This window comes from Eumetopias jubatus, unplaced genomic scaffold (assembly GCF_037043125.1).
Source record: "Eumetopias jubatus isolate StellerSeaLion01/CBP00866 unplaced genomic scaffold, mEumJub1_p1.0 scaffold_2, whole genome shotgun sequence".
NCBI classification, from domain to species: domain Eukaryota; kingdom Metazoa; phylum Chordata; class Mammalia; order Carnivora; family Otariidae; genus Eumetopias; species Eumetopias jubatus.
The window spans coordinates 199491371-199510419 of NW_028274808.1; the positions used below are offsets into that span (position 1 = coordinate 199491371).

Consider the following 19049-nt stretch of genomic DNA (forward strand, 5'->3'; position numbering starts at 1 on the left):
TACACTCAGTAATTATTAATTGGGTAGCTCTTATGGGCCAAAAACTAAGCTAGGGCTCTGGTGACAAATAAGCCAGACTTTGGATGTAAGAGCCAAGAGGTGGGTAAACTGTGTTCTTTGTTCCAGCACGAGCTGGCAAGGTCTTCTGCAAGGATTCCCACCCATGGCCAAATGGAATTTTCCACCTCCCTCTATACTTTGACTTCTGGCTTTATGACCTCTCACCCCAGAGCCCTAGGCCTCCAGGTTTCTGCTGTGTCACCTCTCTCTGCTGTGCTCCTATGACACACAGCAGGGCAGCAGGGACCCGTCAGCCAACGCCAGGACAAGGCAAAGCCTCAGGGCCCCAAATGGGTCTGGGCACGTGGAGCACAGAGCCTGAAAAACTTCCCTCTTTCTGTAACCTTTGAACCCTCTGAACCCACAACACTGTGTTGAGTGTTGCAGTTTTCATGTTTCATAACCATCATCTTCGATGTCTGCCTCCACCATCGGCCTGAAGGTTACCCAAGTGCAGGACTGTATTCAGCTCTGCATTCTCCATGCTTGGCGCAGGTCCGTCCCCACGTATTAGCAACTGGTGAGATTTGTCATTACTCATCTTTTGGCCGCTCCAACCAGGCTACACCCCCTTTGGACAGAATTAAGGGTTGAATTATGTCCCCCCTTCCTCAAAAAGCAGGTCAAAGTCCAAATCTACTGTACCTGTGGACTTATTTGGAAATAGGGGCTTTGCAGAAGAGATACAGAGAAAGTGTGGGACCACGGAGGCTGAGTTATGTGGCCACAGTCCAGGAACGCTAACAATTGCTGGCGACGATCAGAAACTGGGAGAGAGGCAAGAGTGTTCTCTCTCAGAGCCTCCAGAACTGTGAGAGAATAAATTTCTGTTGTTTCAAGCCACCCAGTTTGTGGTAATTTGTCATAGCAGCCCCCAGGAAAGAAAGGAAGAAAGAAAGCCTCATTGAAAATGGAGTCAGCGGAGGGGCGGGGCACCTGGGTGGCTCTGTCTCTCAAGCGTCCAACTCTTGATTTCAACTCAGGTCATGATGTCAGGGTTGTGAGACTGAGCCCTGTACTGGGCTCCATGCTAAGCGTGGAGTCTGCTTGCGATTCTTTCTCTCTGCCCCTCCTGCTCATTCTCTCTCTGTCTCTCTCTCTCTCAAATAAATAAATAAATAACAGTTGGGAAGCCCTGAAGGGGGAGCACTCACATAAGTACCGCTCGCTGCAGTGAGCATCACCAGCAGAAAGAATTATTTGTGACAAGAGAGGACATTTTTCACAAAGGAATTCCATCTCCTACTTTTAAGAAAAAGAAGGACGATCCCTCTCCACCCCAGCAACAGCGCATTAAGCGCGCTTGCAGCCAACGAGAAACTGTCCAACCTCGAACTCGCCTTCTTCTCCACTGAACTTTTGTTTAAAACACCCCTCCCCAATTTCCTCCTAAGACCTAATAGAAGCTGACCTTTCCTCGTCTCTCCGGACTTGCCTATGGTTCACCAGAGCTTGCACGGCGGAACTGCAATTTCTCTGCTATTCCTGAATAAACTCGTTTTGCTAGTAAAGTAACTGGCTCCTCAGTTTTTAAGGTTGACAATACGGACAACATAAAAATGAACCACATGGTCCAAGTCCAACGGCGTCAACAGGTGTGTCTGAGGTCACATCACTCATTTACGCCTCACTGAATTCCACAGACACTGGTGCATGCTCTTCTCTCCGAGAAATCACACGCTCTGAGTTAGTGCTTCTCCTGGACTCCATAGCGACTCTGCAGGGAGTGATAAAAGCCCCAACAGACTGACTGAGGCACCAAGAGAATGAAGACTCCCGGAGTTTCCGGCATAGCGCAGATTCTGCGGACGGTACTGGACATGGGGCCCGACCCGTCAGGGGACACGCAGGTGACAGCGGGCGGCCAGCCGGCGCGCGCAGAGGGCAGGCCCGCGCTCCCCGGACCTCCGCCAGCATCCGCACCCGCCACAGGCGCCCCGGGCCCGGGCGAGCCCGACGCGGTGTCCACACGCCACGGCCAGGGCGGCCCTCCGAGCACAGCGGGGACACGCCCCCGCGGGCAGCACACGCCGCGACGGCGGCCCCGGAGAGGCAAGCGAGGGTGAGTCTCCGCGGCGCGAGCCGCTCGCGGGAGCGTCCCGGGGCAGGTGGCCCCTCCGCCCCGCCCTCCCCGTGACGTCACAGACCGCGACGCCCGGTGCGTCATCGCGGCGCGCCGTAGCCGCGGAGCCCTCGGCGCTGACGGACCATGGCGGAGGTTGGCAGGGCGGCTGTGCGGGACCCGGCTGCGCTACTCCCTGGGGGCTTCTGGGCGGCGGTGGCCGTGTGGCTGGAGAGGCCTCAGGTGGCCAACAAACGTCTGTGTGGCGTCCGCCTGGACGCCCGGCGGAGTGTTGGTTTTCCCCGGGCGGAGGCCTGCGGCCACAGTCCCAACACTAGCCCGGAGCAGGAGGAGCGGGCTGCGGCCAGACCCTGTCAGCGCTCCCCCAATGGGGGCCTGGGCCCCGGGCCGAGCACAGGCCCCGAGCTGGGCACGGCGGGTCGCGGGCCCGAGGAGTCGCCGCTCCGGCGCCCGCAAGGGGAGGACCCCAGGGAAGCAGCCGCCGCGGCTCGGCTCGCAGGGGTTCCCGGGCAGCCCGGCAAGGTTGGAGTCGGGGAGGGCGATTTCCCTGCCGCGGACCTGGATTCTCTCTGGGACGCTTTCTCTCGGAGCCTCGCCGGCGGCAATCCAGAGATGCTGGCCTTCCTTACCGGGTCCCGGGCGGGATCGCAGCCGGAGGCGCCAGGCGAGCTCGACGTGGTTCTCAGAACCGTCATCCCGAAAACAGGCCCTCATTGCCCGCTTGCTGCTCCGAGGAGAGAAGTAGTCGTGCAAGGTAAAAGAGTGTTTCTCATGGTGAGAGGTAGAGTGAGGGAAGCGAAAATTAGCGAAAGGGGGTTTGGTCTTTGTGACTGCCTTCGGGGTGTCCCCTCGAGCGCCTGGAAGTTAGGCTCCTCCCCCCCGGAGGCGGGGACACAAGGGCCCACCTTCAGGAAGGGGCTGAGACCGCCCTGGCAGCTTTGAGGGAGCCTCGGGTCATTCTAGGGATGCAGCCTTGAGCTGTTAGGAACTGTGCCAGTGTGGAAGTCTTCAAGGCCAGCTTGAAGCCTAGTTGAGACAGGGCGCAGAAGAGCCTGGCTGGAGTTTGGTCAGAGAGAGAATCTTTGGCACAGGATGCAGTTAGATTAAAAAGCATTCTTTGAACCTTAGGTCAGTGAAAAGGCTCTAACGGTACTCACTAGGTCAGGACCTTTGCGATGTCCCAGGGAGGTTGTAGATTTTTTTTCCTTACTGTTTTTTGAGGGGACATGTAGATATGTGTATTTCAAGTACAGAGAATGGGGTCATTGTTGGGGGGGCGAGTGTCTAGAATGCTTGAGGGACAAGATGACGGAGCTCCAGACGTCGAATGATGAATAGGAGTTTAGCAGGTGAAGAGATTAGTGGAAGGCCCACTCCTGGAGCAGCTGCTGGAGGCCTCCCTCGGGTTCTTGCGTCTCAGAGCCTGCACCAGTCCTTCTCATGCTTGCAAACTCCTCTTCTGCCTCCAGCTGGAGAAAGTTCTTGGCTTTTCCAGGCCCCTGTGACTGGCCTGAGCCCACCTGCCTCATCCCGACTACTCCCTTTCCTGAGGTCTGGAGCCTCGTCACATCTGCAGAGTCCCTCTGTGCCTTGTCACATGGCACAGACTCAGGCTGTGGGTATTAGGGCGCGATCGCCTTCGAGAGGCTGTGGTACCACATGCAGCAATGCCAAATCGCTGTAGGTGCCTTCCCTCCCACCCCCACTTCCCAACACTGTCTGCCTCTGTGCCCCTGCAAGACTTGAAGTGTCCGCTCTGCCAGGAGGCTCTCCGTGACCCTGTCATGTCCAGATGAACTTAGGAGCTCTTCCAGCTTTGATCACTGGTGTTTGATCACCTTTTACATCTCCTTCTACCCGACAGAGGTTGGTGAGTCAGTGCCCCCAAGGCCTTCAGATGTAGGCATCTGCATTCCCAGATTGGCTTCCCTGCTGGGGAGAAGCAGTGCTCCTCTACAGCGACTTCCTACCTTCAGCTCCTGCTGAGCGCATCTGCTGCGTGGGCCTGGCGCCCTCTAGGAGGCTCAGGATGCAGCAGTGGATAGGACATAAAACATGTCTGTGGTAAAGGGAGGCAGCGGGAAAGCCCCAGGAGAGCAAAGTCGGGCTGAGTCATGACTATGTTTAATACTGCTTCTGATAAAATGCTGAAGCAAGCGGTTTTAATTCGTTATCCCCCATCTTTTATTCCCCAGATGTCCTCAATGGAACTGTAACTTTTTTGCCTTTGGAAGAAGATGACAGAAGGAATGTAAAGGTTGAGATGAGCAACGTGTATCAAGTCCGGCTCAGTCAGAGCCAGAAAGAATGGTAAGAGCTACAGAATGGAGCCCTCTTCTAGGGCTGTGTGGCTTCTGTCACACGTCTGGGTAGCTGCAGGATTCAGGGTCACTGAAGAGCTGAAGGTGCCCTTGGTAGCTAAGGTGTGTGGGAACATGTTTCCTGTTTCTCGTTGGCCTTTCCTTGGCGTGTCTTTGTTCCTCTTGGCACCGGGCCTGGGTCTGTATTCTTTACAGTCCACGTAGCCGGGATGATGAGTAGCACCTCGGTTTAGCCGAATTCAAGTAATCGCAAATCCTTTTATTATTTTCTTTTTTACAACTTGGGAATGGGGGGTGAGGGTAGCTTCCTTTGTTATTTCTTGCTGAGGCTCATGTGGTTTTGGATGTAGTGGGTATTCAGTGGTGCTTATCACGAAAGTAGCAGTTCAGTAGCCCCCTTATTTCCATGTGGTATTTGGGCCTGTACCCCAAGTGTGAAATTTGGTTTACTTCCATTTGGTATTTTTTAAATGGAAAAGTCAGAGGAAGGGTACGTTCACTTAATCACTCTGCTGCTGCTCCTTTCCTGAGAGCCACATCTGTCTGTACTTTCCAGAACAACCTTGGGGATTGCTGTCTGTTAGATCAGACTGGGCTTGGCATGTGGCTTTGTATAAAGCAGAGGAGTACAGTGTGAAGACACTGTTGTGCAGTCAGATGGACCTGGGTTTGCCCACTAGCCGTGTGACCTTGGAACGTCGTCTCTGTGGTCCTCGGTCTTCTCACCTGTGCGAGGGGTTAAATAATTCTTAAGCCTCTGAGGAGGGGCCCAGGCTTCATAAGGACCTGTTGCAGGCATAGAAGCTCGATGGCAATACTTAGGGCCTGGCTGAAGCCTCTTAGAATTGTCTAGAGACTGTTCGAGGGACCTGGCCCCAGGACATTCCTCGGCATGCTTGTGTTGGAAAGTGGGGACTGGGAGCAGGCATGTGGGGGAAAGCGTGTCTCCTGTGGCGCTCCCTGGGGGGGCGCCGATGGCAGAGCGGGTGGGTGGCCACCGAAGGCATGTGCTCGAGGCTGCTGTGCGGGTGCCTGGTGCCCGGTGTGGCGCGGCCGTAGCAGCACGTGGTACGTTCCGTGCGTGGCAGTCACATTCTTGGCTGACGGACGGAGGGCTTGCTCTCGGCTTCCTGCTTCCCGTCTTTCCGGGTTGGCGTTTCCTGTCCTCACGCCCCCGGGCAGCTGTCCCTTACATCCCTTTGGGCACTCGGGCCAGCTATTGAGCGCAAGTTAAATGGGGGTTGACTGGACCACCGCTGTAGCGCACAGCGCTCCTCGTTGCCTCCTGTCATCACAGCAGTGTTGGTGTGTGCCCACCCCACCATGTGCTCTGCGATGAGCGGCGTGACACAGAGACACGCTCTGCCACCAGGTAGTGCTAAGTACCACGGTGTGCCAGAAAACGGGTGAAACATGTCTCTGTTCCCACGTCCCCTTGGTAGCAAAGGCGGTGTTGTGTCAGGTCCACGCAGAGCGGGTGGCAGTGCCTCTGAGGACGGGTCATCCCAAGTGAGACCTGAGCGGATGAGCAAGTAGGCTGTGGGGACTCTGGAGGACACCTGGGAGAAGAGCATGCGGCCCAGGGACAAGCAGGGGAGGGGCCTGACAGGGTGCGCCAGCCCCGGCAGGAGAGCTTCCGAGGTGACGGGATGGGAAAGGGGAGCAGCCCGAGTCCTTCCCAGGCTCTTCCCCCAGTGTGAGCTCCCCGGGCTGCGCCTCCCAGCGGACAGTCGGTGCCTGTTACTTGTGTCCCTCTGATGCTCAGCGTGGCGAAAATCCGGACAGTCCTGCTTCTGCCCCTCTCGCCCAGTTGCCTGTGCCTCCGCTTGTCCTTAGGGCCCCTGTTGAATGCCACCTTTTTTGTAGCCTTCTCTATCTGCCTGACAAACTGGATGCTCTCCCTTATTGTGCTGCCTGAATCGTGTCCTCAGACAGTTTATTGTGCTCTGGGCTCATGGGTGTGAGCTTTTACTCACGTGTTCAAACACACGGACAGAGAGGACCTGCTGTGCGTCTGGCGCGGGGCAGGTAACAGTGGGCAGGAGACACACAGAACGCAAACCCGTGAGCTGCAGGGGGCTGAGCACTCCACTTTTGGCCAGGAAGTATTTGGTGAGCCAGTTTACTCACACTTGAGTTGCACATGTGAAAATATACAAAAACAGAATGTTAGAAAAATCCTGAGACATCTGGAACCTGGCTAATCAGAACCTGGCTAATCAGTGCGTGAAGCAGACGGTAGGAGGAGCTTTGTTACTTGTCCATCCTTCTGATGGGCTTCATAGGATGGGTAGACGCATTTTTAACAGCGTTTATAAGAGAAGAATTCTTTCTGCTTTTAAAAAATGTGTTTTTCTCTCTCTGTTGAAAGTTCTGCAGCTAGTTCCCAATCGTTGGGTTTCAGGTCAAATATTCTGTAATTATAGCTGTCTTAACATGTACTCTTTTTTTGGTAAATGTTTAATTTAAAAATAAGAATTGAAACTAGCTCTGCTTATTCATATTTCTCTTATTTTTAAAGGTTCATATCTATTTTAATTTTCTGTCCAGAGAGATGGCATTCAGATGGCATTGTTTACCCCAAACCCTCCTGGCTGGGAGGAGAGCTGCTGGCCAGGCTGGCCCGGTGGTCTGTGGAGAGCAAGAGGAGCGGATTTAAGAGCACCCTGTCCCTCATTTCCATCATCAAATACAGCAAGACGTACCAGATGCTCAAGGAGAAGTATAAAGACATGGTCAAGGTAACTGAGGAAACATTCATGATCCCCTCGTTTTGATGAGGGGACAGTGACCAGACTGTACCAGGTGAAACCATTTTTCCAGTAAACGTTCTGGTGTATGCAGACACAGACATCAAGTCAAAACATAGCCACTTAAAGGCCCACATTGCAGGCTGTGTTTCGACATACGTAGGGATGCAAACTGCAAAACTGTTGACAGATGGAAAAGGATCTTTTTCTTTTCTTTTCTTTTTTTTTTTGCACATTGCTAATTTTTTTCCAAGCAAATAAAAGGAAAGTATTTGAATGAAAATAATTGGATATTAGTTACAAAATTGCTACATTTCCTTATATAAATTTAAGGATGTTTAAAGAAAAGATATGAAAAATTAAAGTGTAAAAGCATATATTTCCATAAAGGAAATAAATTTCAGAACATGTCCTTAACTTTATATTTAAGATATAAAGAGAAAGGAACAGCAAACCTCTGTGCTCACACCCGGAGGAAGAAATAAAGGTTCCCTAATGTAGCTGAACTTCTTTTGTAGTCTTCCCAGCATATGGCCCTCTTTCTGGAAGGAACCATGATTTGTCATTTATGTATGTGTTTTTCTGTTTTGTTTTGTTTGAGGTGGGTTGCAGAGGAGAGAATCTTAAGCAGGGTCCGTGTTCAGCGCAGAACGATGTGGGGCCCCATCCCATGACCCTGAGATCATGACCTGAGCTGAAATCAAGAGTCAGACGCTTAACTGACTGAGCCACCCAGGCACCCACATGTGTTTTTTGTTGTTGCTGTTTTGTTTGTTTGTTTTTTTATCAGTTAGCTATTGTTGTGTAACAGAGCACCCCAAAGGTCACAGGCTGGAGACAGTGACCTTTTTCATTCTTGCTGAAGTGTGTGGGTCCTAGACCTGGCCGACCTAAGCAGGGGGCTCCTTCTCTTTCAGATCCTGGCCTGAGAGGCCTTCATTATCTTATTAACTATTCAGTTCCTTCCGGAAAGGACTTCATCTATTATTCCGGCCTTTGCAGTTGTCCTTAGTGAGACAGCCTGACTCGTCTGACCTCCATGACTAGACACGGAAATCGGGATGTGTAGCCTTGTCGTGGGTTTTTCCTCTTCTGCTGGCTGTCCGTTGTGCACGTGACCCGTGTGAGCAGTGAGGTGTCGGGCTTGTGCGGCCAGTGTGCTGCAGCTTGCAGAGCACCTGCTGGTTGTCCCGTGTGGCGGCGAAGGCTTCAGCATGCAGACAGGGAGATGGGGACCACCTGCTGAGTGCTTCTCCTGAGCAAGTGGCCATCCGGCACCAGCAGACCAGAGGCCTGGAGCCCCAGCCTCCTGACCCCTTTGCTTTCCTCGTCCGAGCATCTTTGTTCATTTTCCTCATCTACATAAACGATGGAGCGGGCGAACTGAGCATTTTCCTCAATGTCCAGTTGCCTCATCTAAATAGCTACATAGGTTGTTTTCGTTGCAAAATCTTGCTTTGGACTGCATTGCTCTTGACGTGTCCCGTTACACACATATGTGGTAAAGGTTTTGCGTGTCTTTATGCCACGCTCTTACTGTAAGAGAGGGATCATCAATGTCTGCCTTTGGAATGAGCTTTTTTTAAAAATTTTACTGCCTGGTTAGTCTCATTTGACTTATGCTGATGGGGATACTTTACGTGTAGTGAAATGGCAGGGTGATGAGTGAACAGTTACATATGCTCTGGAAAATGTTTTAGGTGTGGCCTGAAGTAACCGATCCCGAAAAGTTTGTGTATGAAGATGTGGCCATCGCTGCGTACCTGCTGGTAAGCACATGTTCAGTCACCCAAGCCCTTCTGGGGTCGGGGAGGGTCACTGCCTGCCACCGCTACCGGGGGAGAGCAACATTCATCAAATCCATAACTTAGCATGCCGGCTTGGTAGCGCGTCCACTAGTTTGTGTGTGTGAGTGAGGAACACGTCTGCCCCGTGAGGCCAGACTGCAGGGGCTCCAGCTCAGCCGGGGCGTTCCTGACGCACCCTCACCACGGAGGCACTGCACCACTCATGCCGCTGACGGGACCCCTCCACTCCTCGGTCTGTCCTTAGCTAGCTCACTAGCCCCCAGATTGGGGTGTGCCCTTGACTTAATGGTCTTGATTTTCTTATCTAACAAATGTTTAGGCCAGATAATTTCTAATTTCCTTTCTTCTGTGATTCTCAGAGCCTTTTTAGAATAGCATATTTTGCTTTGATTATCAGAGTATACAGCCTAGAAGAACAAAGAAGGCATGAGGTACAGTACAGTACTGCGGTACAGTAATCTGTAAAGCTCTTGCCCAGAAAGGACCACTTTCATGTGGACTCTTGCTGGCAGGGGACAGCTTCGATGCCCCTGCGGCATCAGGCGAGGGCAGCTCCCTCTGTGTCACCTGCGCAGACCCAGGGCCCCAGACGAGGCCTGTCTGCCTGTCCTGGATATGTGATTTGTAATCCCATGCAGGGCTTGTGTCTGAATTATTCTTGGAGGGAATGAATCAGAAACTGATTTTTTTTTCTTTTTTTTTGTAACTTAGATTTTGTGGGAAGAAGAAAGAGCTGAGCGGGGCTTGACGGCCAAGCAGTCCTTTGTTGACTTAGGATGCGGGAACGGTCTGCTGGTGCACATCCTGAGCACAGAGGGGGTAAGGTGCGCTTCCTTGGCCGTTCTACTTCCTTTTCCTGCACAAGGGTCCTTGAGGTCTTTCTCTGCTGGTACGAGCTGGATCCAGAGTCTGCCTGGTTGTTGGGCTGGGACCGAGGGGAGTGGGCGGCCTGTGCAGCTGGATGACAGGCTTTGTGCAGCATGGCTGTCGTGGCCGTCAGGGGCTCTCTGGGGAACGCGGCATGTCGGGGCACTGGAGGGGGAATGAGAAGCGGTGGGTTCTGCCCCCCAGAAGCTGGAGTCCCGGCCCGGAGGCCAGTTACACTCCTGCTGTGATGGACACTGGTGACACTGGTGTGGGCGCCTTTTCTGGATCTGTGAAGTAAAGGCGGGATGTACTTAGAACAGCCCCTGTCACTCGGAGCAGGCGGTTCAGTGCGAGCCACGAGCTGCCCAGGCCGGTGCTTCGGGCCGGCGTCCAGCTTTCCTACGGAGTCACTGTGAGAGGTGCGGTGCTGTCACCCGGTGACCCCGGCTGACTTCTGATAGGAGCATTCTGCCCTGTGCGAGAGGCGCTCTGTCCACAGCTGTAGGAACTTGATATGGGGTTGTTAGAATGTACATTTTATTTGCTTTATTAAGAAATGAGTTTGTAATGGTAATACCCGTAAACAAGGTGTTGGGGGGGGTCAGCAATCAGGTGGTGACCTGCAGGCTGGTAAGTGAGGAGGACGGGCTACCTCATGCATGTCTCCTCTCCCCGCAACTTGGAAATGAGCACCGTTGCCCCGTGAGAGCCGGTGGGCACGGGCACGCATCCTGGGGGAGAAAACAGCTGCGGGGGATGGGCCTTGTCTCCTGGCAAGCTGGAGGGGCGGACATGCTGGGGTCCGGACTTGACTCTGGGCCACGAGGGAGGGGCTCTGTGTCCAGATGTGTCTCCTGGGCCACTGGCTTCAGACACGTTCCCACACGACTCCCTTTCCCCTTCGTGAAGACTTCTGGTGACCCTTAGCAGAGTGCAGGCCCTGACCCGTTGCAGTTGCTGAGAAACCGCGGGTGCCGTCCGGGTCTCTTGCACTTCACAGTGGTGGCGGTGCCTGCAGAGTTTAATTTGTCTTGCTCACTTATTATGAAGTACCGATGTTGACCTTTGATTTCTGAAATTCTTTTAGCATCCAGGCAGAGGGATCGATGTCCGAAGAAGAAAAATCTGGGACATGTATGGACCACAAACTTGCTTAGAGGTACTGACCTTGTTCATTTGTTTGCTCTCAGCACGTTTGTCCCCTAGGGGCCGTTGTTTTCACGAGTGTGCCCAGTGCTGACCTTCCTAGGTGCCTCATGCGTGTTAACCAGTCCTCACGCGGTGCCAGCAGTCAGTCCCTTGTCCCTCCCACTGTGCCTGGAAGGCAGGGCACACGCACACTGCTTCTCGGCTCACCTCCCGTTCTTGACCGTGTTTTCAGATGACAGGTTACACTACATAAATCCTCGTGCATCCGTCTTAGTTCACTTAAAAAAAAAAAATCTGTCATAGGCCGAACTTGAGAAGTTTGGGGATGATATTGTCATAATGGTTTTCAGAAAGGTTTTACTTCAAATACGCTTTCAGAAAGAGTTTTGATGCTATGAGATGCATCCAAAAAAAAAGGAGAAAAAGTAGAGATTTGCATATTTACCAAATATTTGAATGCCATTAACCTGCCAGGCTTTCTCAGGTGCTGGCGTTTCAACAGTGACAAAAGGCTCCTGCCCTCGTGGGGCTGGGGAACACCCATGGATACAGAGTGGGTGCTGGGTGGCAGGTGTGGTACATGCTGAGGAGGGTGAGGGGGCCTCTGTGGGGCCAGGTCGTGCTGTGCTTATGGGGTGGCCGGGAGGGCCTCTCAGCAAGGGCAGGTGCTGAGGACTCCAGGGTAGGAAGGAAAAAGCAGCCGGGCTGGGGCGAGGCTGCAGGTGTGTGGACGCCTTGTGGAGCTATGAAGGTGGGCTACACGTTTGCTGTGAGCCATCTAGTGGCCTGGCCTCCAGAGCCCATGACCCTTGGGCCACAGTGAACCCAGGTGCCTGCAGCCTTGCTCAGGAGTAGCTCAGTTGTCCTGGTACCAGTCAGAGAGGAGTTTCTCCCCAAGGGAGAAAGTGACCGGCCCCCTGAGCAGCAGTCCCACGTCAGGTCTGGTGTCCAGTGTTCATGGCGTTAGTGTCTGGTCGCGGCCTCCGAGCTGGGCAGAGTGCTGACGGCACTTCTCATGCTCACTTTTGTGGACCACGCAAGGGCGCATGGACGAGAGTGAGCATCCGGGCAGCTCACGGACGTCAGTTACTCTTTTAGCCCCCACTCGGCCTGCTGCTCTTGGGAAACAGATCTCAGCTCTGCCATTTCATCTGTCAATAGTAAGACTCTGAGACTCTTTTTATACTTTCTTTTAAAGTTGAGAATAATATTGCAAAAAAATAAAAAAGATTCGTGGAAGGGAGTTCATGGCTGCCTCTGTGGGCTTGTTGTCTTTATCTGCACCGTCAAAAGCCGAGCATGAGTGTCCAGCTTCTTTCAAAATCCTCATTCGATTGTAAGCAAGAAACTGCTAAGAAAAAAACCACCCATCTTAAATATAATAGCAGCTGTAAATTATGTTTTTATTCATGCAGGCCATTTAAAGGGAAATAGGCAACTAAATCTAGATGGGGTGGGAATAGAGTATAACATCAAAGGTTTGTTTTTCCTGCTTTTAAATTATGTATAAATCCATTGAGCCGTACTGTCTTCGGTGTTTTAATATGTCAGTAGAAGTCCAGATGCTTATTTAAGAACCAGAAAGATTGTAGAGTTTAAATTCCACTTTTGTATACATCACGTCTGCAAAAGACCCATAGTTTTGTTGTCCCGAGGGATGGCCTTGAACGTGAGGTTGTCATAATGTCTTCCCAGTTTGTTCTGATCAAGAAATGGCAGCTGCGCTTGCTTCCCTTGGGGGTTCGTTCTTCAGTTTTAAAATTAGGAGGATTTTGAGTGGTCGTATCTTTTCTCTCTGTCCTTCCAGTTCTTACCAACAGACCCACTGTTGCGGCCTGACTTTGATCATTCATGATGGCCATTCTTAAATCATGAAGTCAAGCTGTTTTCGGTTTAATTACAGAATGGTTAACCTGCCTCTGGAGTGGGTTTTTTACTTGGTGTCTGAGTGTTTACAGAGGATAGCACAGTAGCAAACACTTACTCTGCTAAACAGAAACCGCCCCCTGCCCCCGCCTCTGTTACCTTTCCTGCGCTGTCATGGGTGTGCTTCATCACGTACGTCCACACATGTGAGGTTGCATGATGCATTATTTACACACTGAAATCAACTTCAGACCTGCTTGCTTTCGACTCACTTGCTCCTAAGGCCCTTTCTGGCTCCAGTGTCCTGGAGTGTGGAAATGGTTGCTTTGTCCCACCTCCTGCGGCTCCTTGTATGTTAGTGCACATTTGTATGGATCGAAAAGCAATTAGCCCTCGGAGGGCATTGTTGGTTTCTCTAGAGATGACGCTAGAAGCCGCCCTATTTCATGGCCTGTGGGGCAGACACAGCTCTACCTTCAGGTGCCTGCCCAGTATCCACGAGGCCCCGGGGGGCCAGGGGGTGCCTGAGACCACGCCCAGCAAGCCGAGGTTCTGCGGGAGGCCTTGCCTCAGTAGCTCTGTGCTGCTCTACTGAACACGTGGTCTTGTTTTGTGTTTTTCTTTAGGAAGGTGCAATCACACCAAATGATAAGAACCTTTTCCCTGACGTCGACTGGTTAATTGGTAACCATTCCGATGAACTAACACCATGGATACCTGTTATTGCGGCCAGGTGAGCAGGCGGTCCAGGTGGCAGGGCGGATGGCGGGGCATGTTGTGGTGCCCAAACCTCGCTGTCCACATCTAGCTGCCTGGTGTCTGTCCAACACTGGAAATGGAGCTGGTTCAAATTGTTGAAAGGATCATGTGCCGAGTCTGTCGGGTCTGGGTTAAATTCTGCCTGGCTGGAAAAGATAAGGTCGCAAATGTGGTTCATGGCATTCTCCTATTGAACGGTGTGATGAAAACTGATGACTTCTGCGGTGTTAATAGCCAGTGTTGAGAGACAGGTCATGTTTTGGAAGCTTTTTTCTGACAACAAGGGTCGGTCGTCAAAGGAAAAGTCTGTGAACATTGTGACACTTGCAGCAATATTTAGTTCTTGGCCCAGGGGCTGTACGCAGGGTGGCGGTGCTTCTAGGTTAGGAGGAGACGTCGCTGGCCTGAAGGTTTTGTGGCTGTGGCTCCCCATCCAGGGTCCTCGCTCTCGGAGGAGGATGTCGGTCAAGGAGCACGTCTTAGTCTTTGCATGTCTGCCTCCAACGTCCCTCCCTCCCAGCCGGAGCCTCAAGCGCTTCGGGACGTCTTACGTTTCAGTTGGCCAGAACAACTGCAATGGGGAAAGTTTTTTTTTTTAAAGATTTTATTTATTTATTTGATAGAATGAGAGAGCGAGAGAGTATGAGAGGGGGAAGGGTCAGAGGGAGAAGCAGACTCTCCGCTGAGCAGGGAGCCCGATGTGGGACTCGATCCCGGGACTCCAGGATCATGACCTGAGCCGAAGGCAGTCGCCCAACCAACTGAGCCACCCGGGAGCCCGGGGAAAGTTTTTATAAAGGTAATTAGATTCATGTTTTATGGGGAAGGCATGCCATGCTACATTGTTTCTAGAAATTGAATTAGGGAGAACTGTTACTCGTTTTCTCATCAGAAAACATGAGCAGCCACCAGCACACATGCGTTACCCCAATGCACGATGTGGCTTTCTGCTGAATTTTGTTTTTTGTGGATTGATTTTGAAGGTCCTCCTACGGCTGCCGTTTCTTTGTCCTTCCCTGCTGCTTCTTTGACTTCACTGGGAAATACTCCCGAAGGCAGAGCCAGAAGACTCAGTACCGAGAGTACCTTGATTTCATCGTGGAAGTGGGGCTGGCCTGCGGGTTTCACGTCGAGGAGGACTGCCTGCGCATTCCCTCAACCAAAAGGGTGCGTCCTGGTCGCCGGGGCCTCACCGTCCTTGGTGAGGTGCTGGCGTCTGGATGGGGGGCTGAGGGCTGTGTAACAGAACCACAGAGGACACTGGTGTTCAACACTGGGTGCGATCCAGGAGCTGCCTGTGGTGATCTCAGCGTCTCGGCCACAGGTGGTGTTTGGAGGGCTTGTTTTGCCCCCACGGCCCCTCCCGTGGCGGCTTTCCAGGACCCTCGCCAAGGCTTCATTTCCTTCCCAGAAACTGCGCGTGGCCCTCGGGGACCTGTCCAGAGTGGGCGTCAGCCTGACTTGTGTAGCGGTGGCCCGAGTGTTGTCTGAGGCTTCCTGCTCTAAGTTCTGACTCCTCGGGTTCCCCAGTGATTGGCCAAAATTGAAGTTTGGTTCAGAAGTTCAGAATGATTCCCATTTTCTCCTTATATGCTTCATTAATTCAGATTTCCTTGAAAGGTAATTTGCCCAGACAGACCTTTACCCTTTCCCAGTCTGTGAAAACAGCAAGTGTGCCCTCTGTGACCCTGCCAGGTGGTCAGGGCGGGCTCGGCCATGTTCCCGCTCACCCTCTGAGCCATCATTCTGTGATAATCTCTGATAGCTTCCTTTTATCAGACTTCATGGCCGTCAGCGTGCTTTTTTGACCAGCAAAACACAAAAACCTATCATATCCAAATTATAAGCTTGATTGCTTGACGTGGCAAAAAGGATCCAAGACAGGTGTGAGGTGAGCTCTTCGCTCTGCCACCTGCTAGCCATGAACTCCTGGGCACATTGCAAACCATGCCCGTGTCCCCGTGTGCCCAGCGGGGAGGAGATAACGCTCAGTGGTGGCGGTGAGTGTGGCCCACTCGGCCTCAGGTACGTCATTGCTGCCCACGCGGTCACTGCTCAGGTCACTCTGAAAGCTTCCTTTAGGACCCCGCTTCGGAGCCATGGTGTCCTCGTAATAAATGCCCTCATGTCGGCAAGTCACTCCACTGAAGCTGTAATTGAGTCTGGGAACCGCTGGGATTTGGGTCATGTGGGTACAAGGATCCCACCGTTTGGGTTTTTGCACTTGTCTTTCCATTGTCTTGCTGGAGGCCAAGTACCAGTCCTTAATCTCAGTCTCAGCTTTCTTTTTTTTTTTTTTTAAATTGTTTTTTTTAAAGATTTTATTCATTCGAGACACAGAGATAGAGATAGAGAGAGAGAGAGAGAGAGAGAGAGAGAGAGAGAGCACGAGCAGGGGGAGAGGCAGAGGGAGAAGCAGGCTCCCCGCCGAGCCAGGAGCCAGACGTGGGGCTTGATCCCAGGACCCTGGGATCATGACCCGAGCCAAAAGCAGACTCTTAACGACTGAACCACCCAGGCACCCCGAGTCTCAGCTTTCTTGTAATTCGGTGGTTTGGGGGCAAATGGAAGAGCAGGTGGCCACACATAGTGGCTATTCAGTGAGGGCTGATGATGCCCCACATGCTTGTTGCCACGCAGAGACGTTACGTCACTTGCCCAGGATCACGCTGGGGCATAGTGAGGGGTGCCTCTGATGCGATTAGAGCTGCTTTCTTTCAGTGCCTGTAACCTGGCTTTGTAGCTCCCGCCCGGGGAGGAAGTCCAGAGACGCTGTGCTCGGGGTGGTGTCACTGGACCAGCCTCGCTCACCCCGGGGACGCCTGTGCAGCATCCTTCATCTGGATGTACTGAGGAGAGAGCATGGAGTGAGCATTGGCGCCGCATCAGGTCCAGAGAAGGACAGCTCATTTTGAGAGCTCTAGCTTACCATCAGTGTCTGCACTTTGGGGTCACACAAAGTCTCCCTCAAGTGAGTGTTCAGAGCGGGCCCGGCCGTAAGCTCTGTAGGTGTGGACTCAAGATTTATATGCTTGTGTTAGGGCTATCAGAGTCCAAGCCTTGAGATTTTTCATGGGCTTTTGCTTTTGGTTTATTTTGGACATTTTTAGGATAAGCATTTCTTTCATGATAAATGTCTAAAACTTTAATTTGTATTGCAGAACAAGAGAATTGAATGGAAACCGTGGACATACTCTGGGAGCCTGGTAAAATACTCTGCTGTTTTTCACATGCAGGTTTGTCTTATTGGGAAATCCAGAACATACTCACCTGCTGGAGAAGGTTCCATGGATGAGCGGAGAACCCAGTACATTAACAGCAGGCGGGGCCGTCCCATGAGCCCACCTGGCGAGGCGCCTGCCCCTCCTCCACCCCGGGCCACTGTGGGACACGCGGGTCACCCCGACGGGCACCAGGCCCCGGACGCCGAGGCTGCCGAGGGAGGGGCAGAGGCCCGAGCCGACCAACTCTGGCTGTCGGGATTTCATCCTAGAGAAAAAGCTGAGCGCGTGAGGAATTGTGCCGCCCTCCCTCGAGATTTTATTGACCAAGTGGTTTTGCAAGTGGCACATTTGCTGTTGGATGGAGAGCAGTTAAACACAGGAAGTACTCCAAGCAGCAGCTCGAAGGCCTGGAACCGAGGAGGTAGGCCCCCGGGCCCTTGGTCCCCAGACCCCAGCAGCTGCGTGCCTGCTGGTTTTCAGGCAGTGGCTCGGCTCTCCTTTAGGACCAACTTAAAATTGTGTGGTTGTTTTTAATTGCGAGTGTTTTAAAGAGACATCGAAGATGAACAGGCCACTATACACTCATTGTTAGAAGTTTTCCTACAGTTCCCATTAATGTGCAGGACTCCATTCCCTCAGAGCAAGGTGCTGAGGGCAGAGGGGTAATTAACCTTTACAAAATTGTCCAGGCTTCAGGGTGTGGAGCCCTTTATTTTCAATTCGTAGGAGTTATCCAAACCAAAAACAGAGTCCTGAATGCCGGGAAAGTGCGCTGTCCTCTTGACAATAAGGTAACATTTCAGAGACAGTCTGATAACGTGATTCTCTTTGAAATCCCCAGAGTGCAAAACTCAGACGTGATGAGAGAAAATCGTATCTGATTACTCTCATGGGATGAGTAACGTGCTGGAATGAGTGGCATTCGAGAGAGATAGGGACCAAAGTGTGAGCTTCCGTTATTTTTGTAGAGTGTTTGGCGTCCTAGGCGGCTGGCTGGTCCAAGCTGGTTTCTTTCCTGCCCGGTGGCGCCAGAGGGCGCTGTAGAGCTGGCTGGGTCTGGCAGCACCAGAGACTTGCCTCTGAGTTTTTGGGCCATTGGAGGACCTGGGGGAGCCCTCCCTCACGCTGTCAGGGGCTGATGCCTGGCTGGCTTGTGAGTGGGGGTCCTGGGAGGAGGCGGCAAGCCTGGCCTCCCCGACCCGTGATGCTGTCCTGCTCTGAGCCTGCACGGCTCTCGTGTACTTGCCACGGGGCAGTGCTGTGGAGCATCTCCCCTTCTCTGCGAATCACTGACCCTGGTGGCGTCTGATCGGGAGGGCCTCTCTAGGGGTGTGGTGGCAGCCCCGGCCAGAGCCCCCCGCTGCAGGTGGCTGAGCATCCATGTAATTGGGCGCCAGCCTGAGGCGCCATGGACTGCTCTGTGGGTCGGCACCCCACTTCCTGGTGTGCCATGCTGAGGCGGGGCCTGAGTGAAGAGGAAGGCAAGCTGGGTGGGGGGCTTCCAGTGGGACCTCGAAGGGCAGGGAGTCCGCAGCAGGCGGGCAGGCGCCTCAGAGACATTTGGGTGAGTCTGAAAATGTGTAGTTTGACCTTCAGACCCCAGGAATGACTGAGCTTAGGAGGTGCTTGCCTGTGCCTGGGACAGAACTCTGGCCGTGGCGGACTGGGCCTTCTAGGCTCAGACGTAGATAGCGGGTGGCTCTGAGTCTCGGGTCTTGGGCCTGCCTGTCCAGCGGAAACACTTGCAGAGCTGGTAGGCCATCCTCCACGCATGGGTCTCAGTGTCTGGGGCTGGCCTGAGGTGCTCCAGTGGGGTGGACCTGTGCCCTTGGCCTCTCAGCCCACAGGGTCCTGCCCTCAGGTTGTCTTCCCACCTTTTGGTTGCTGGAATTTAGTGACCCCTCCGCAGCCTGCCCCTGTGATGTACGAGCGTGTCTGTCCCCAGGCCCTAAGTGATCTTTGTAAGGGAGCACAGGCAGGACAAGGTGGTCCCTGCCCTCACAACTGGGTTGGGACATGCACACGGCAGAGGACAAGCCACCGGGAGGTGGCCTCGTGGAGCTGTGCATGTGAGCACCAGCGTCGGGCGCTTGTGCGGGACCAGACCTGGGAGGGGCAGGGAACCGCCCAGGCCGGTTTCAGCCTTCTCCTTCGATGTCCTG

General features: G+C 53.0%; 1 protein-coding gene across 2 annotated transcripts in view; it reads left to right on the forward strand.

Annotated features, from left to right (window-relative positions):
- Positions 1-2251: 2251 nt before the first annotated feature.
- The window catches only part of TRMT44 (tRNA methyltransferase 44 homolog), a 28107-nt gene continuing 11309 nt past the window's right edge, over positions 2252-19049 (forward strand). For both annotated transcript variants that reach the window (XM_028088762.2, XM_028088765.2), the window contains exons 1-9: positions 2252-2897; positions 4339-4453; positions 6986-7205; positions 8915-8983; positions 9734-9841; positions 10977-11048; positions 13531-13637; positions 14647-14830; positions 16900-17308. In XM_028088762.2, coding sequence (XP_027944563.2) covers positions 2270-2897; positions 4339-4453; positions 6986-7205; positions 8915-8983; positions 9734-9841; positions 10977-11048; positions 13531-13637; positions 14647-14830; positions 16900-17308 — 1912 coding nt within the window. In that variant the 5' untranslated portion in view covers positions 2252-2269. The remainder of the gene's footprint in view (positions 2898-4338; positions 4454-6985; positions 7206-8914; positions 8984-9733; positions 9842-10976; positions 11049-13530; positions 13638-14646; positions 14831-16899; positions 17309-19049) is intronic.